This window comes from Hylobates moloch, unplaced genomic scaffold, assembly GCF_009828535.3.
Source record: "Hylobates moloch isolate HMO894 unplaced genomic scaffold, HMol_V3 SCAFFOLD_23, whole genome shotgun sequence".
NCBI classification, from domain to species: Eukaryota; Metazoa; Chordata; class Mammalia; order Primates; family Hylobatidae; genus Hylobates; species Hylobates moloch.
Genome location: NW_026652298.1, coordinates 11,961,008 through 11,978,662, shown reverse-complemented (window position 1 = coordinate 11,978,662; position 17,655 = coordinate 11,961,008). Strand labels below are relative to the sequence as shown.

The following is a 17,655-nucleotide window of genomic DNA, read 5'->3' as shown; positions in this document are numbered from 1 at the left end:
TTTTTTTTTTTTTTTTTTTTTTTTTTTGAGACGGAGTCTTTCTCTGTCCCCCAGGCTGGAGTGCAGTGGCGCGATCTCGGCTCACCGCAACCCCCACCCCCTGGGTTCACGCCATTCTCCTGCCTCAGCCTCCTGAGTAGCTGGGACTACAGGCGCCCGCTAACACGCCCGGCTAATTTTTTGTATTTTTAGTAGAGACGGGGTTTCACCGTGTTAGCCAGGATGGTCTCGATCTCCTGACCTCGTGATCCGCCCACCTCGGCCTCCCAAAGTGCTGGGATTACAGGCTTGAGCCACCGCGCCCGGCTCCTACTCAAGAGGTTTTCTAAAGATTTATACTACGCCTAAAATTTACAAACATGATGCTAGGATTACATAAAGAATAAGATGTTTTCTTTAGTATCTTTTAAAATCAATCTTTTTTTTTTTTACCATTCTGTTACTGAGCCAAACAGCCATCTTTTTTGTTATATTCAGGATAACAAGTCTGACTGTAAACAATTTCCCTTACAGTCATGAACAATATCTTCTTCAATATGACAAACAACTCAAACTTTTTTAGCCAACAAGTTAAAATATATATGACAACTGCTATCATTTATTTTATTTTGCAAGATATAATAAACAATTTTGCTCCGATTCTATGACCTGGTCACAAATACTGAGTCAGTTTTTAACCCAACTGGGAGCTTTGTTGCCCTGACCAGAAGCTAAACCTCAAACACTAATCAGAGTTCTCAACTTCTCAGAAGAAAAGTATAAGGAAAGTGTTCAACACAAAAAGACTTCTTTCATTCTGGCATTGAGAAAATAATTTTGATTAATTAGTCAAAAACGTTAAACTCCAATAAAGGTTTGTCTAAAGCACATATTGTTAATTAATTATACCATTTCCCATTACATCCAAGAAAACATCAGATGTGTCAAGAGAATGAAATTTTTAGATGAGAAAAGAAAACATTTTAAAGTGAAATACATGGTATACCTGACACTGATGCTGCAATGTGGAGACCTGAACAACTATGACAACATAAATTACCTGAGGTAGGGATAAAGACAAAATATGAAAGAGTGCTACCTAGAGTCCTGACAGTAGATACTTTTAACATACTAAAACTGAAAATCATCACAGTTTTGCCTTCTGAGCAGATGCTACACATACCTAGCTTATTTTTATATTTACCAATAAATATGTCTTTAACACCCTTAAGAAGTCATAAAGTAATAAGATAATGGCAGCAGCCAAACATTTGAATCTATTTCACTAAACTACCAATAAAACTAGGTTTTTAAAACAAATTAATGTTCTCATTTTATTAAAAAGAAAAGCAAACAATTTTAGACCAACTTACCAGCAACACCGAATAGAAACCTGGCTGTGTCTCCCACTGCTTCAACTGCTCCTCAGCTGGTTTTAACACAGCAGTATCCTGACTGGTGGCCTGTGTCAAGACCTGAAGAACAACAGTGCTGGCACTATTGAGATCCATGGAAACCTGGCAATGATAAGTTAACATACTTAAATGTGTATTATAAGTAATAAAAAATTAACAGTAAAATAAACGAAGACAAAAAGCTTTCATGTTCTGAATTACTCCCATTCATCTACTCCTTCATGTTCTGCCTATCTTTTCTAAGTATACCCATACTCTTCCATAAAATTCATAATCAAATTATTTTTGCTTAAATCAATTTATTCCTAAAGGAAACTCTCTTTCATTGTTCCATAAATAGAAGATAATAAATTGAGGAAGGGGAGACACCCACACAAACTTCAAAGTTTCTAAATTCTGAGTAAGTACCATTATGTGCCCAAGACTAAGCATAAGGCCTTCTGTCTTCGTTTTAAAAAGGAGATTAATAAGTGTTATAAAAATATTAAACCATATAGTAAGTAGCACCTAACTTTATCCTTGACAAAATCAGAAGGAAGAAAAGAAAACTGAAAAAGAATTGCTTTGACTCGTTAGTAAAGTACTCTCCAACACCATCTTACATGCCACCAATGGTACATCTCCAAATCATTTTAAGAAACATACAAAATGAAATGCTATGGGGGAAAAAGCCAAACTGACCTATTAAACAAAAATCTAAAACCTAAGTCAGAAAGGATCTTAAGGGCTGGGTCATCTTATCCTATACCATGTAGCTGAAGCCATTCAACAAACACACAATTTCTTGACTTTGTTGAATTCTCCAGGATTCTGTTTCTAATCGTCCCCCAAAATTGTATATACAATTCTATACTTGGCAAGTGTGTATAGTTATTCACAATATACACGTACAAAATATAAGAATTAAAATTGAAAGCTAAAAATATTGACAGAAAATAAGTCGAAGTTCTCAGTGCAGGGGTGACAGGGAATAGCTTTGTACTGTATTGATACAGCTTAGTGATAGTGGCTATCTCTGTGACTGAAGAATGTTCCAGACAGTAAAAGTCTGAAAGTTATTAGCCTATAAAGAATATAGCCAAAGCAAATGAATTCCTTTGTTAAAATAATTACAATTAAATTGCAGTGAAATGGCAAGATCCCAAATGTGGATTCGACAAGAAATCTGACCTAGATTATCTTTTAGGGAAAATCAACCATTTCAAAACCTATGTAAGTAAAGCAGGGCTAATCAAAAACACAAAAATTTCACTGTACCATCTTAAAAAGGGCCTAATAACTAGAATCTGAAAAATACCAACAGTTACTAATAGAGTTGGATTAAGATTTGATTTGATTTTGATTTACTTTTTGAGACAGAGTCTCACTCTGTCACCCAGGCTGCAGTGCAACAGCACAATCTCAACTCACTCTACCTCCCGGGTTCAAGTGATTCTCCTGCCTCAGCCTCCCCAGTATTTGAGATTACAGGCGCACACCACCAAGCCCAGCAAATTTTTGTATTTTTAGTAGAGACGGGGTTTCACCATGTTGGCCAGGCTGGTCTCAAACTCCTGACCCCAGGTGATCCGCCGGCCTTGGCCTCCCAAAGTGCTGGGATTACAGGCGTGAGCCACCATGCCTGGCCAGATTGAGATTTTTTTTTTTTTTTGAAACAGAGTCTTGCTCTGTTGCCCAGGCTGGAGTGCAGTGGCATGGTGTCGACTCACTGCAACCTCTGCCTGCCAGGTCCTTGGCCTCCCAAAAAAAAAAAAAAAAAAAAGTGAAAAAAAAAAAATAGTGAGACAGCGTCTCACGCTGTTGCCTAGGCTACAGTGTAGTGGTGCAATATCAGCTCATGGCAACTTCTGCCTCCCAGGTTCAAGTGATTCTCCTGCCTTAGCCTCCGAAGTAGCTGCAACTACAGGCGCGAGCCACCACACCCAGCTAATTTTTGTATTTTTAGTAGAGACTGGGTTTTACCATATTGGCCAGGGTGGTCTCAAACTCCTGACCTCAAATGATCCGCCTGCCTCGGCCTCCTGAAGTTCTGGGATTACAGGTGTAAGCCACCGCACCAGGCCTAATAGTGTATTTGACTCAATATATCCAAAATGTTATCACTGCAACATATATACTGAGATATTTTACTTTTAATACTAAATCTTTAAAATCCTGTGTATATTTTACACTTAAAGCACATCTCATGGCCAGGTGTGGTGGCTCACACCTGTTAATCCCAGCACTTTGGGAGGCTGAGGCGGACAGATCGCCTGAGCCCAGGACTTCAAGACCCACCTGGGCAAGAGAGCAAAATCCCGTCTCTACAGAAAATACAAAAATTACCCAGGTGTGGTGTGCACTTGTAGTCCCAGCTACTAAGGAGGCTAAGGTGGGAGGATCACCTGAGCCCAGGGAGGTCCAGGATACAGTGAGTTGTGATCACGCCACTGCACTCCAGCCTGGGCAACAGCGAGACCCTGTCTCAAAACAAACAAACAAAAAGACTGACTGCAATTGAGTGTGTCACTTTAGACTGGGTATTCAGTGAAGGCTTCTGAGAAGTGACATTTATGAGAGACGTGAATGACAAGAGAAACCCACGCAAAGATCGGAAGGCAGAGCTTCAGACAGGGAAAACAACTAGAAAAAAGGCCTTGCGATTAGAAACAAACTTAACAAGGCCAACATGACTGACACTTAGTGAGAAAAGGGGAAAGTGGTGGAAAATGAAGTTGGAGAAAAGGGCAGGAAGAAATGGGGCAAAATAAGGTGTCTAGGCTTTTCACGTAAGTATAAAAATAGACGCAGGATAAGAAGAATATAAATATATTGATATCAACATATGAATGGAAAAAAGGTCTACCAGGACTCATCCTCATCCCACCCCCTTCACCAAAGAAATAAAGATAAAAGTCACAGCCTTGCTTTGGGCTACTCTTAAAAAAAATCACTGACTACTGCCAACCCTCAAAGCAATTTTCCCCTAGAGCAAAGATTGTGCAGAGAACATAAATGCACACAGCAAAGCAATCCCTACCCTCACCATTTTTCCTGTTCCACTGAAATCTGCTAGAGTTTCCCATCCCTGCCTCCTTCCAGTATCTGCCTCATCCAGGTCCTCCCCTTGCTTTGATCCTTGCTCCTAAGAAGCCCATCCAGTCTGGCAGGGAAGAGCTCAGTTCATACATTTTGGGGGCACCTATTTTATGCCAGACACTGCAGTAGTTGTTAGGATAAGAATCAGAACAGTCTCTGTTGTCTACCCAAAATCTGTGGGCTACTGGGGTGAGAGGCAGAGGAAGCTATTCTTATTGTTAAAACAAATTGTGAAAAGTACATTTCTACCATACCAGTTGGCACCCAGAGTGTATCTCCCACAAAGAATCAATATGAGTGGTTCATCTAAATGGGTAAAAACCCAAAGCCCAAAGGTATACAAATGTGCCTATAGTTGGAAACATAAAAATGCTCATTAAAAGAAACAAGTAAACAAAAGAAAACTCAGCGTCTTTACTTGCTACTGACAGATTTATCAGACCTGCAGTGACTTCAATTTCAGCCATACATAATTTTCGTTAGAATATTTGTATTATCTGTGTTTGTCATTAGTTTTAGGGCATTTCACACATACAATAACCCCAGCAAGTCTACTAAATGCCAACGCATTAAGTAGATTGACTTTAAAAAAAAAAAAAAAAAAAGGTGCCAAAATTAGAGTAAAAACCGAAGAAGAGTGTTTCAAAATAAAAAGCGTTCCCACAGTGAAATATTTTATTCAGGCATGGGTAAATAACCCGTGCTAAAACCATTAAATGAAAGAACAGTTGTTGGGGAACAGAATGTTCCCCGTGTGTCCAAGTATCACTCCACAGATTACTTGCTAATTGTAATGAAGAAACAAATCTTTAAAATAAAGAAATCCATCGTCAGTCGCCAGCTTAACCAACAGAGTAAATTCAGTTATCAATAACAGCAACACAACTTGACCTTAAGTGCCTCCTGATATGATGAAATACGAAGCCCACAGCCTCGCCTCTGAAACATCAAAAATGGTCAACATTAATCTAATCAAGACTGGGCCTAACTTCCAGTTTAAAAGAATTAGAAGAGAAAGAATATTTCTGGAATGATGACATAAGTAGCTCCACAGACCCTCTCCTCAGGGATACAACCCTAACTGGTGAAAATTATAAAAAGCTCAAAGTCTCTGGAAAATGTCTTAACAGCATACAGCAAATACAGAAACATCTATGCAACAAATATTACTAAATCTTGGAAGGAACAGTAAGAATCTGTGGCTTTTGAGCCACAAACCCAGCCCTACCCCACAATGTGAGGAAGCTCTACTCTAGGGACATATAGCCAAGAACACGGGACTCTGTCTCACCCTAACTCCCAGCCAAGGGCTAAGGTTTCTCCCCAGAACGAGTAGCCAGCCAGCCAGCATTTCTCATACACCCCAGCTATATGCTGCAGAAATTCTGTACCAGGCAAACACAGCTAGAGGTCTAAGGCTCTCTTATTCCATCCAGGCACCACTCCTGGGGCAGAAGCTCTACCACAGGGCAACAGGCAAAGAATAGTGAGCCTCTATCACACCCACAACAGCTTGCTCAAAGAGCAGAGGTACCACACCAGGATAAATAAAGTACCCAACTCAAGTTTGGCCATTTGCCACTCAGCAGTCAAAGTATGGTGTGGTAAAAGGAAAGCAGCTTTTACTTAAGTGTTAGTAAATGGGAAAATAGCCCAGCTCAAGCCTCAAAGGAACCATTTCAGTTTTTCTGGGCTGAGTGAAGGGGTTTAAGAAGAAAAACTTGGTATAAGAAACATACGGGAGTGGTGCAGCAGGGTACAGGTCTGCATGCCTTATGTATGTATGTATGTATGTATGTATGTATGTGAGTCTTGCTCTCTCACCCAGGCTGGAGTGCAGTGGTGCAATCTCAGCCCACTGCAACCCTCTGCCTCCTGGGCTCAAGCGATTCTTGTGCCTCAGCCTCCTAAGTAGCTGGGATTATAGGCGTGCACTACCAAGTCTGGTTAACTTTTATATTTTTAATAGAGCCGGGGTTTCGCCATGATGGCCAGGCTGGTCTCAAACTCCTGGCCTCAAGTAATTCCCCTACCTCAGCCTCCCAAAGTGCTGGGAATACAGGTGTGAGCCACTGCGCCTGGTCTGCATGCCTCGTTTCAATGGCTATCCTGAATAAGCCGGTGGTACAGCTAGCATCATCTTGACTTTAGCCTGGTGGTGGTAGACTATCTGTAACTCCTCCTAAGCAGGAGGATTCCACAGCTGAGTCTCTATGCCTGATTTGTTTTAAAATTAGCCCCTGGCGGTCGGGCGCGGTGGCTCACGCCTGTAATCCCAGCACTTTGGGAGGCCGAGGCGGGCGGATCACGAGGTCAGGAGATCGAGACCATCCTGGTTAACACGGTGAAACCCTGTCTCTACTAAAAATACAAAAAATTAGCCGGGCGCAGTGGCAGGCGCCTGTAGTCCCAGCTACTCGGGGCGCTGAGGCAGGAGAATGGCGTGAACCCAGGAGGCGGAGCTTGCAGTGAGCCGAGATTGCGCCACTGCACTCCGGGCTGGGCGAAAGAGCGAGACCCCGTCTCAAAAAAAAAAAAAAAAAAAAAAAAAAAAAAAAAATTAGCCCCTGGAAAAATCGCTTGAACTCAGGAGGTAGAGGCTACAGTGAGCCGAGATCACTCCACTGCACTCCAACCTGGGTGACAGAGCAAGACTTCATCTCAAACAAACAACAAAAAATAGCCCCTGGAATTTCTAAGCAAGCGTACAATTAGGTAAGTGAGTACTGTGCACAGGAGTGCCTGGTGGGAAGGAAGGAAAATGAAGAGTTTTAAAATACACTGTAAGGCCCAGATATGGTAGCTCACGCCTGTAATGCCAGCACTTTGGGAGGTCGAGGTGGGCGGATCACTTGGGGCCAGGAGTTCAAGACCAGCCTGGCCAACATAGCAAACCCCATCTCTACTAAAAATATAAAAAATTAGCCAGGCATACCATGGCACATGCCTGTAGTCCCAGCTACTCAGGAGGTTGAGGCACAAGAATCACTTGAACCCAGGAGGCGGAGGTTGCAGTGAGGAGAGCGCACCACTGCACTGCAGCCCGGGTGAACAGAGGAGACTCTGTCTCAAAAAATAAAATAAGGCCAGGCACGGTGGCTCACGTGGCTCACACCTGTAATAGTACTTTTGGAGGCTGAGGCGGGAGGATCACTTGAGGTCAGGAGTTCAAGAACAGCCTGACCAACATGGTGAAACTCCGTTTCTATTAAAATTCAAAAAATTAGCCAGACGTGATGGTGCACACCTGTAATCCCAACTACTCGGGAGGCTGAGGCAGGGGAATCGTGTGAACCTGGGAGGCAGAGGTTGCAGTGAGCCAAGATTGCACCACTGCACTCCAGCCTGGCGACAGAACAAGGCTCTGTCTCAAAAAAAAAAAAATTAATTAAATTAAATACACTGCTAAACTACTTTCTGAGATTAAGGGGCCTGGCATGGTGGCTCTCACCTGTAATCCCAACATGTTGGGAGGCTGAGGCAGGAGTTCAAGACCAGCCTGGGTAACATGGTGAAAACCCATCTCTACCAAAAATAGAAAAAGTTAGTCAGGTGTGATGGCACACACCTGTGGTCCCAGCTACTTGGGAGGCTGAGGTGAGAGGACTGCTTGAGTCCTGAAGGTCAAGGCCCACTACTACTGCTATAATCAAAAAGATAATGATCCAATCAATAGTGTCCAGCTTTTTAAAAGAAGATAATGACGGCCGGGCGCGGTGGCTCACGCCTGTAATCCCAGCACTTTGGGAGGCCGAGGCGGGCAGATCACAAGGTCAGGAGATCGAGACCATCCTGGCTAACATGGTGAAACCCCGTCTCCACTAAAAAATACAAAAAATTAGCCGGGCGAGGTGGCGGGCGCCTGTAGTCCCCAGCTACGCGGGAGGCTGAGGCAGGAGAATGGCGTGAACCCCGGGGGGCAGAGCCTGCAGTGAGCCGAGATCGCGCCACTGCACTCCAGCCTGGGTGAAAGAGCGAGACTCCGTCTCACCAAAAAAAAAAATAATAAATAAATAAATAAAATAAAATAAAAGAAGATAATGAGGCATTAGTAAGGAGAAACTGCAACCCTCATGCATTGCTGGTGCAGATGTAAAATGGCCACTTTGGAAAAGTCTGGCAGTTCCTTAACATGTTAAACACAGAATAACATATAACATAGCAATTCTACCTTTGGACATATACTCAAGAGAAATGAATATGTCCATACAAAAACTCGTATACAGATATTCACTGCGACATTATTCACAATAGCCAAAAACTGACAACTCAAATATCCATCATGTGATGAATGGGTAAATAAAATGCATATTTCAGCCAGGTGCAGCGGCTCACGTCTATAATCCCAGCACTTTGGGAGGCCAAGGTGGGCAGATCCCAAGGTCCAGAGTTCGAGATCAGCTTAGCCAACATGGTGAAAACCCGTCTCTACTAAAAATATAAAAATCAGGCCAGGCACAGTGGCTCATTCCTGTAATCCCAGTACTTCGGGAGGCTGAGGCAGGAGGATCACGAGGTCAGGAAATCGAGACTAGCCTGGCTGACACAGTGAAACCCCAACTCTACTAAAAATACAAAAAATTAACTGGGTGTGGTGGCACGTGCCTGTAGTCCCAGCTACTCGGGAGGCTGAGGCAGAAGAATCGCTTGAAACCGGGAGGTGGAGGTTGCAGTGAGCCAAAATCACACCACTGCACTCCAGCCTGGACAACAGAGCAAGACTCTGTCTCAAAAAAAAAAAAAAAAAAAATATATATATATAGATATATACACACACACACACATATACACACACACAAACACACACACACACACACAAATCAGCCGGGCATGGTAGTGTGTGCCTGTAATTCCAGTTACTCAGGAGACTAAGGCATGAGAATCACTGGAACCCAGGAGGCAGAGGTTGCAGTGAGCCGAGATCACGCCACTGCACTCCAGCCTGGGCCACACAGTGAGACTCTGTCTCAAAAATGAAAATTAAATTAAATTAAAATAAATAAAATATAGTATTTCCATACAATGAAGTATTATTTCACCTAAAAAGGAATGAAATCCTGTAACACTAAAACATGAATGAGCCTTGAAAACATCACCCTAAGTGGAAGAAGCCAGTCACATAAAACCACAAGCTGCATGATTCCCATTTATATGAAATATGAAGAACAGGCAAATTTATAACCCCAAAAAAGTAGATTAAGTGGTTTCCTAGGCTAGGGGATTGGGGGAAAATGTGGAGCAACTGCTATTTGGGACGATGAAAATGTTCTAAAACTGACTGTAATGATGGTTGCACAACTCTGAGAATATACTAAAAATCACTGAATTGTACACCCTTTTCAGTGGGTGAATTACACAGACTGTAAATTATAGCTCAATAAAGCTGGTTTTTTTAAGTGCTTTGACTATGTAAATGTCAAAATCCACAAGAGATGGCCATGTGCAGTGGCGCAAGCATAATCTCGGCACTTTGGGAGGTTTAGGCAGGAGGACAGCTTCAGCCCAGGAGTTCGAGGCCAGCCTGGGCAACATAGCGAGACCTCAACTCTACAAAAAAACAAAAAACAAAAAATTTAGCCAGGAGTAGTGGCACAAACCTGTAGTCCCAGCTAGCTACTCAGGAGGCTGAGCGTGGAGGAGCCCAGGAGTCTGACTTGCAGTGCGCTAAGATTGTGCCACTGCACTCTAGCCCAGGCGACAAAGTGAGACCCTGTCTCTAAAAAAAAAACTTTTTAATTTTTTTAAAATGTGACTTATAGCCAGGCACGGGGGCTCACACTTGTAATCCCAGCACTTTGGGAGGCTGAGGCGGGTGGATCACGAGGTCAGGAGTTCAAGACCAGCCTGACCAACATGGTGAAACTCTGTCTCTACTAAAAATACAAAAATTAGCCAGTGTGGTGGCGTGCATCTGTAATCCTAGCTACTCAGGAGGCTGAGACAGGAGAATCCCTTGAACCCGGGAGGTGAAGGTTGCAGTGAGCTGAGATCGTGCCATGGCACTCCAGCCTGGGCGACACAGTGAGACTCCGCCTCAAAAAAATAAATAAATAAAATGTGACTTACATAGGCCAGCCATGGTGGCTCACACCTGCAATCTCAGCACTTTAGGAGGCCAAGATGGGAGGATCACTTGAGCTCAGGAGTTCAAGATCAGCCTGGGCAGCATAATGAGACCCTGTCTCTTTAAAAAAAAAAAAAAAAAAGTGTCTACAGTTTCAACAACAATTGATCTTAACTCAGGGCCAAAAAGATCAAGAAATTAAAGCAAGGTGAAAGAACGTAAGACTTTTGGCATAAGACAAGGAGGTTCCAAAGATACTAGTGTGAACTACAACATCTGGATTCAAATGAGTACTGCAACATCTGGATTCATTTCAGTTTCTCAGCAGAAGTCTTTGGCAGTTTGGACAAGAAAATTCTTTTCTGTGCATGCGTTACAGGTTGTTTAGCATGTGTCCCTGCACACTATACGTTATTAACACCTCAAACAGATTGACTAAAGATGCTTCCATATACTTCCCAAATACCTTCAGCTAAAAGAACCACTAGGGCTACTGATGTATTCCCTATGACACCAGCCCCCAACCTTTTTGGTACCAGGGACTGGTTTCATGGAAGACAATTTTTCCACAGATGGGGCGGGGCAGCGGAAGAGGGGTAAAGGGCAGGGGAGGATGGTTTCTGGATGAAACTGTTTCACCGCGGATCACCAGGCATTAGTGAGATTCTCACAAGGAGCATGCAACCTAGATCCTTTGCATGTGCAGTTCACAACAGGGTTTGCGCTTTTATGAGGATCTAATGCTGCTGCTGATCTGATAGGAAGTAGACCTCAGGTAGTAATGCTCACTCTGCACCCACTGCTCACCTCCTGCAGTGTGGCCCAGTTCCTAGCAGGCCACGGACTGACTGATACTGGTCCGTGGCCTGAGGGCTGGGGACACCTGCCCTATGACATTTCATGCAGACTGTCTAAAACTGGTTTGTTTGGGAGGAAAAAACGCACAACAAAATATATGTGACATCAAAGAGAGGAGCTATTTGCTTGCTTTCTCTTCCCTATTCCTAAAACATCAAATCTACTCAAGAGTTTCAAAGGACCTACAAACTTCTGCTCCGAGTTTTCAAAAAACCTGCAAACTCCTGCTTGTTAGAAATGCATCTGGAGGGCACGGTGGCTCACGACTGTAATCCCAGCACTTTGGGATGCCGAGGCAGGTGGATCACCTGAGGTAAGGAGCTCAAGACCAGCCTGGCCAATGTGGTGAAACTCTGTCACTATTAAAAATAGAAAAAATGAGCCAGGTGTGGTGGCGGGCGCCTGTAATCCCAGCTACTCGGGAGGCTAAGGTAGAAGAATCGCTTGAACCCAGGAGGCGGAAATTGCAGTGAGCCGAGATCGTGCCTTTGCGCTCCAGACTGGGCATCAAGAGCAAAACTCCGTATCAAAAAAAAAAAAAAAAAAGAAAGAAAAAAGAAGTGCATTTGGAACTACAAGTTTAAACCTGCCTAAGCCAATCATAACTTAAAAATACTCTCTTAGTCTGTTTTGTTAACTAGCGAAATATACATAAAAAAATAAAAATTACAATATAAAATATATATATAATACTATACAAAATAAAAACACCTACAAAAAGACAAGCAGTAAACACATCAAATTATAAACAACAGTTGTGTTAAGAAAGCTCATGGGTTATCATTCTTATAGTCGACACACTTTAATAATGAAAAAATACATTTTTTAAGGCCAAGAGTTTTCATTTCACATCTGCTTAAATTTCCGTAGGATATTAGATATTTGCTTTATTTCTCTTCCTTTCTCCAAAAACATCCCAGCTTCTCAAGAGCTGCAAATGATTACGTATTTCTCTTGTTAAGCACATATCAAGTAGGTAATGCAGAGAATAACTGCACTCTCATGAAAGTTCAGGAGAGAAAGTTTACAAACCTAGTCTTCAGTATCACAAGTAGGTAAGCAATAGTTTGTTTGTTTTGAAACAGAGTCTCACTCTCGTCGCCCAGGCTGGAATACTATGGCACAATCTGAGCTCACTGCAAGCTCCACCTCCTGGGTTCAAGCAATTCTCCTGCCTCAGCCTCCCAAGTAGCTGGGATTATAGGTACCCGCCACCACGCCCAGCTAATGCTTGTGTTTTTAGTAGAGACTGGGTTTCACCATGTTGGCCAGGCTGGTCTTGAACTCCTGACCTGAGGTGATCCATCCGCCTTGGCCTCCCAAAGTGCTGGGATTATAGGCGTGAGCCACCACGACCAGCCAGTAGGCAATAGTTTTGTCCTATTATCTGGATTTGTGAAGGCAGTGTTTACCAAGAGTCAATTTTCCTCACCCAGGGGACTCTGAGTCTTATAATCAAACAGCAGGGGTTTTATGTTTTGTTTATTCTCAAATAGCAGTATAGCTCCAAATAGTCATATCTATTAGGTACTTAATGTTCTTACTATTTGGTGTTTATAAAGACAATAGTTTAAAATACTTAAACAGTCTTGGAAAAATCAAACTAACCAAAACAGTCTAATGTATTATTTACTTTCCATTAAGCTTCACCTATTATATACACTTCTATTTATTGTATACACTTGAATCACATAAAAGGAAAATACATTTGTATTTATTAGCAATTATATCTTTACTTTCATTTCTAAGTTTTCTCCATACCGGTTCCCATATCAACTTGCTTCTTTCTTTACCAGATAATGTACTATTGTTTCTATCATTCCTAAAGCTGTAAAAATAATTTGAATTGGCCACGTCTATAATCCCAGCACTTTAGGAGGCTGGGGCAGGTGGATCACCTGAGGTCAGGAGTTTGAGACCAACCTGAACAACATGGTGAAACCCCATCTCTACTAAAAATGCAAAAATTAGCCAGGCGTGGTGGCACTCGCCTGTAATCCCAGCTACTCGGGAGGCTGAGGCAGGAGAATCGCCTGAACCCAGGAGGCGGACGTAGCAGTGAGCCGAGATCACACCATTGTACTTCAGCCTGGGCAACAAGAGCGAAACTCCGTCTTGAAAAAATAAAATAAAATAAAATAAACTGAATAGTCTGCAGTGCCACCTGATGGTAAGAAGTACCACATTCCAAAGAGTATGTTCCTTTCCCCCCAAGGAGGGTTGGAGGAAGCGAGGAACTTTAGAATTCTCAATGACCATTTGAGCAAGACAACCATCTGGAAATGTAACAGGGATTACAGGGTTCAGGAGGATAGGGCAAAGAATGCTGAGCTCCCGAGAGAAAGAAATGAATGGGTGCCTAGAGAGTAATGCAATGCAAGAAAGATGAGATTCAAAACAAAAACACCTCACCTTGAGGCAAAATATGACACCTAAGAACTTCCTTACAGCACTGCTTCTACTTCTATAGTTAGATATTGCATCACTCTTCCAAAAGAAAATTTGAGGTAAAGACATGAATGTGTTTTTGAGTTCTACTCAAGGTAAATATGAAGTAATTTTTAAAAATAGAATAATAAAGGCAATGTCTAGCATAAAGGAGACTAAGAAACCATGGAACAAGAACAGACAAGAGTGACAGGAGTAGAGGAATAAAATCACCTGCTGATTCACTGCAATAATTCCACATTTAAGATAAGAACAAATATTCAGATTGGGTGTGGTGGCTCACGTCTGTAATCCCACCAATTTGGGAGGCAGAGGCAGGAGAACTGCTTGAGCCTAGGAGTTCAACACCAGCCTGGCAGTCCAGGCAACATGGCAAGACCCCATCTCTACAAAAAATAAAAATTTAAAAAAAAAAAACCTTAGCCAGGTGTGTTGGCATGCACCTATGGTCCCAGCTAATCAAGAAGCTGAGGTGGCAGGAGGCAGAGGTTGCAGTGAGCCAAGATCATGCCATTGCACTCCAGCCTGGGCAACAGAGTGAGACTTCTTCTCAAAAAGAAGCTGGGCCAGGCACAGTGGCTCACGCCTGTAATCCCAGCACTTTGGGAGGCCCCGGCGGGCAGATCACGAGGTCACAAGATCGAGACCATCTTGGCTAACACGGTGAAACCCTGTCTCTACTAAAAATACAAAAAATTAGCCAGGCGTGGTGGCGGGCGCCTGTAGTCCCAGCTACTCGGGAGGCTGAGGCAGGAGAATGGCGTGAACCCGGGAGGCGGAGCTTGCAGTGAGCTCAGATTGCGCCACTGCACTCCAGCCTGGGCAACAGAGCAAGACTCTGTTGCAAAAAAAAAAAAAAAAAAAAGAAGCTGAGGTGGGAGGATGACTTGAGCCCAGGAGGTTAAGGCTGCAGTGAGCCATGTTCACACCATTGCACTCCAGTCTGGGCAACAGAGTGAGACCATGTCTGAAAAAAAAAAATCATGATCTATAGCCCAAGTCTACAAAGAGAAGAATAAGAGGCAGAAAATATATCACTGGGGAATCATGGATAGGAAATACAAGCAAACTGTTAAACTGCCCAGAGTCAAAAGGAAACTAGAGAAAGACAATATGCCAAAGACAAGAAATTAATTTCTGTAAAGATCGGGGAAGAGTTCTACGATAATCAAAATAGAAAAGTGAGTATATTACAAAACTTAAAGAAATGAACAGTTTATTATTTTGAGAAACCAAAATCTTAAAGGCTGCTTGCCAAAAAAACAAACAAACAAACAAACTTGAATCTGACCAAGCTTCTAGATCTTCTATCAATGTAACTAGAGAAGTATGTGGGAGGTAAGACGAAACGAAGTTGATAATTGTTAAAGCTGGATGATGGCTAGATGGGGGTTCATCATAAAATTCTGTCTACTTTTATGTATGCTTTTTAAAATGGCCACTAATGGACACAGAGATCACTAAAGTTGCTGTTCATGGTAGACATCACCTCCTGTGGAAATCTTTAACTGCTGTAGACAGTAAAGCGCTCCTTCCTCCATGCTACTATTCTGCATAGTACACACTTCTATTACTGTACTTACTTCCTTGTTTACTTCTATCTCATCTCCAAATCATGAACTGTTTAAAGGAAAGAATGATGTCTTACTCATCTATAAATGCCATTACCTAGCACAGTGTGAAGGATGTTCAGTAAATGTATGATCAACTAAACAAAGCAATAACAGAAATTATGATTTCTCAGACAGAAGACAGAAAAGGTAAGAGACAGAAAGAGGTCCAAGAACAACAATATGGAATATAAATTTTATCAGAGTAAAGACAGAAATATCTACAAAAAACACTGCAAGAGTAAATAGTGTACTGAATGGCTGAAAAAAATGAATGAATGTATGAACAGTCCATTCAGTATCTTCCTATACTGAAATGGAGCATATCAAGCCAACAAAATTTAATAATACTTTTCACTGGGAATATCTAACACCCTTTTTTCTAATCCTGTGCTCTCCAATCCCCTTTCTGATATTTTCTTGCTTTATCATTAGGCTTTTCTATATGTATTCATTCAATAAATATATACTGAACACCTGCAAATGCCAGACACTATTCTAGGCACTTGAGATAAATCGATTAACTAAAAAGACAAAAAAAATCCAAGCCTTGTGAAGCATATTTTATAGTGGGGAGACAAATAAATGGGAAACAAATAATAAATGGGTGAAGTATAAAGTATGTAAGAAGACAATAGACAGGGGAGGCAGACTTGTGAGAGGAAGACCTGTCCAAAAAACTTGAGTATTTCTGTCTCACTGGGAGTTTTTAGTAAAATGGCACTGATAAACTGCAATAAGTCTCTTTCCTGTTTGGTATATACAAGAGTCCCCCATGACTAATCTCTCCCTAATAAGAAAAGTTATACATTATCCTAAACAATATTGACACCCCCTACCTGATCAGTGCCCAGCTGTGAGGTACCAACTACTGTCAGCCATCACCCTCTGACGTCTCCTTAGCTAAAAAACAAAAATACACATCTGTACAAATCCCATTAAGGAACAGCAATTATGCTTATTGCTTTTAAAGGTCCTTCTCTGGCTGGGCAGTGGCTCACACCTGTAATCCCAGCACTTTTGGAGGCCGAGGCAGGCAGATCACCTGAGGTCAGGAGTTTGAGACCAGCCTGGCTAACATGGTGAAACCCTATTTCTACTAAAAACACAAAAATTAGCTGGGCATGGTGGTGGGCACCTGTAATCCCAGCTACTAGGGAGGCTGAGGTAGGAGAATTGCTTGAACCCAGGAGGTGGAGGTTGCAGTGAGCCAAGATGGTGTCACTGCACTCCAGCCTGGGTGACATAGCAAGATTCCATCTCAAAAAATAAATAAATACATAAAGTTCCTTCTTTGATACGAAAAAAATAGGAAAGAAAAGCTATAAAAACTGATTTTGAGCAAGACACTGAATTGAGCTAACAACACAGCCTAGATTAAATTTAACAGACTATAATTTATAACTAGCGGTTAGGCAAAACTTTTTGCTGAGTGTAAGAGATCATCAGTCCTCTCTCCAAATATAGACATCTTTGATTGGTAGCTTCCATTTACTGGTTGAAGACATCACGGTCTATAAAGCTGTATCTTTTAAGAATCTCATTCTTGCTGTAAAGAGCTCAGCCTGTCATTGTATTTATAAAAACCCATTTGTTCAAACATGCATGCGCTGTATGCCAAGTAACAATCCCACAGTTAATCACTATTCTACATTTTATCATTAAAATAATTATTCTCTCAGTTGTGAGTCCATATAAGTTAACAAGTAAATAAATATAATTTTCCTATCACCTTGAAGCCACCCATATCAGTTCTCTACACAGTTTAAGTATTTTGTTTTACTGACCAAGACACTGTGGCCAAAAGATAAGGAGATAAACTGACTTCTCTAAGGTCACAGGCTCATTAGTGACATTGCTAGAACTTTAAATGCAAGTCTCCTGTCCCCACCCAGTACTCTCTAAAAATTAAACACTTTTACTTTTGTTCAGTGCTGTCCATTAATATCTCAAGTGAAATTAACTGGGAATTTTTAGCTTTAGACTTGAGAAAGAACAAAAATACATCAAGTTCACAGCCTATCTGCCTAATGAATTATACTACATCAGAACTGAAGACTGAAATTGATGGAGTCATTGAAGATATCCTACACAAGGTTAACAAGGTGAAGATTAAGAGAAGAAATGTTACTAATACATTACTAAAACAAAGGTGTATTATACAGAATATACAAGGAACCCTTGTGAATCAACAAGACAAATA

General features: G+C 41.8%; 1 protein-coding gene across 8 annotated transcripts in view; it reads right to left on the bottom strand.

Annotated features, from left to right (window-relative positions):
• IPO11 (importin 11) overlaps positions 1–17,655 on the bottom strand; it is a 229,996-nt gene that overhangs the window by 203,303 nt on the left and 9,038 nt on the right. For 7 of the 8 annotated variants that reach the window (XM_032145222.2, XM_032145224.2, XM_032145223.2 and 4 more), the window contains exon 2: positions 1,353–1,496. In XM_032145222.2, coding sequence (XP_032001113.1) covers positions 1,353–1,490 — 138 coding nt within the window. In that variant the 5' untranslated portion in view covers positions 1,491–1,496. Of the gene's footprint in view, positions 1–1,352; positions 1,497–10,538; positions 10,558–17,655 lie in introns of those variants that run through there. The other variant, XM_058433928.1, reaches the window with a different exon arrangement.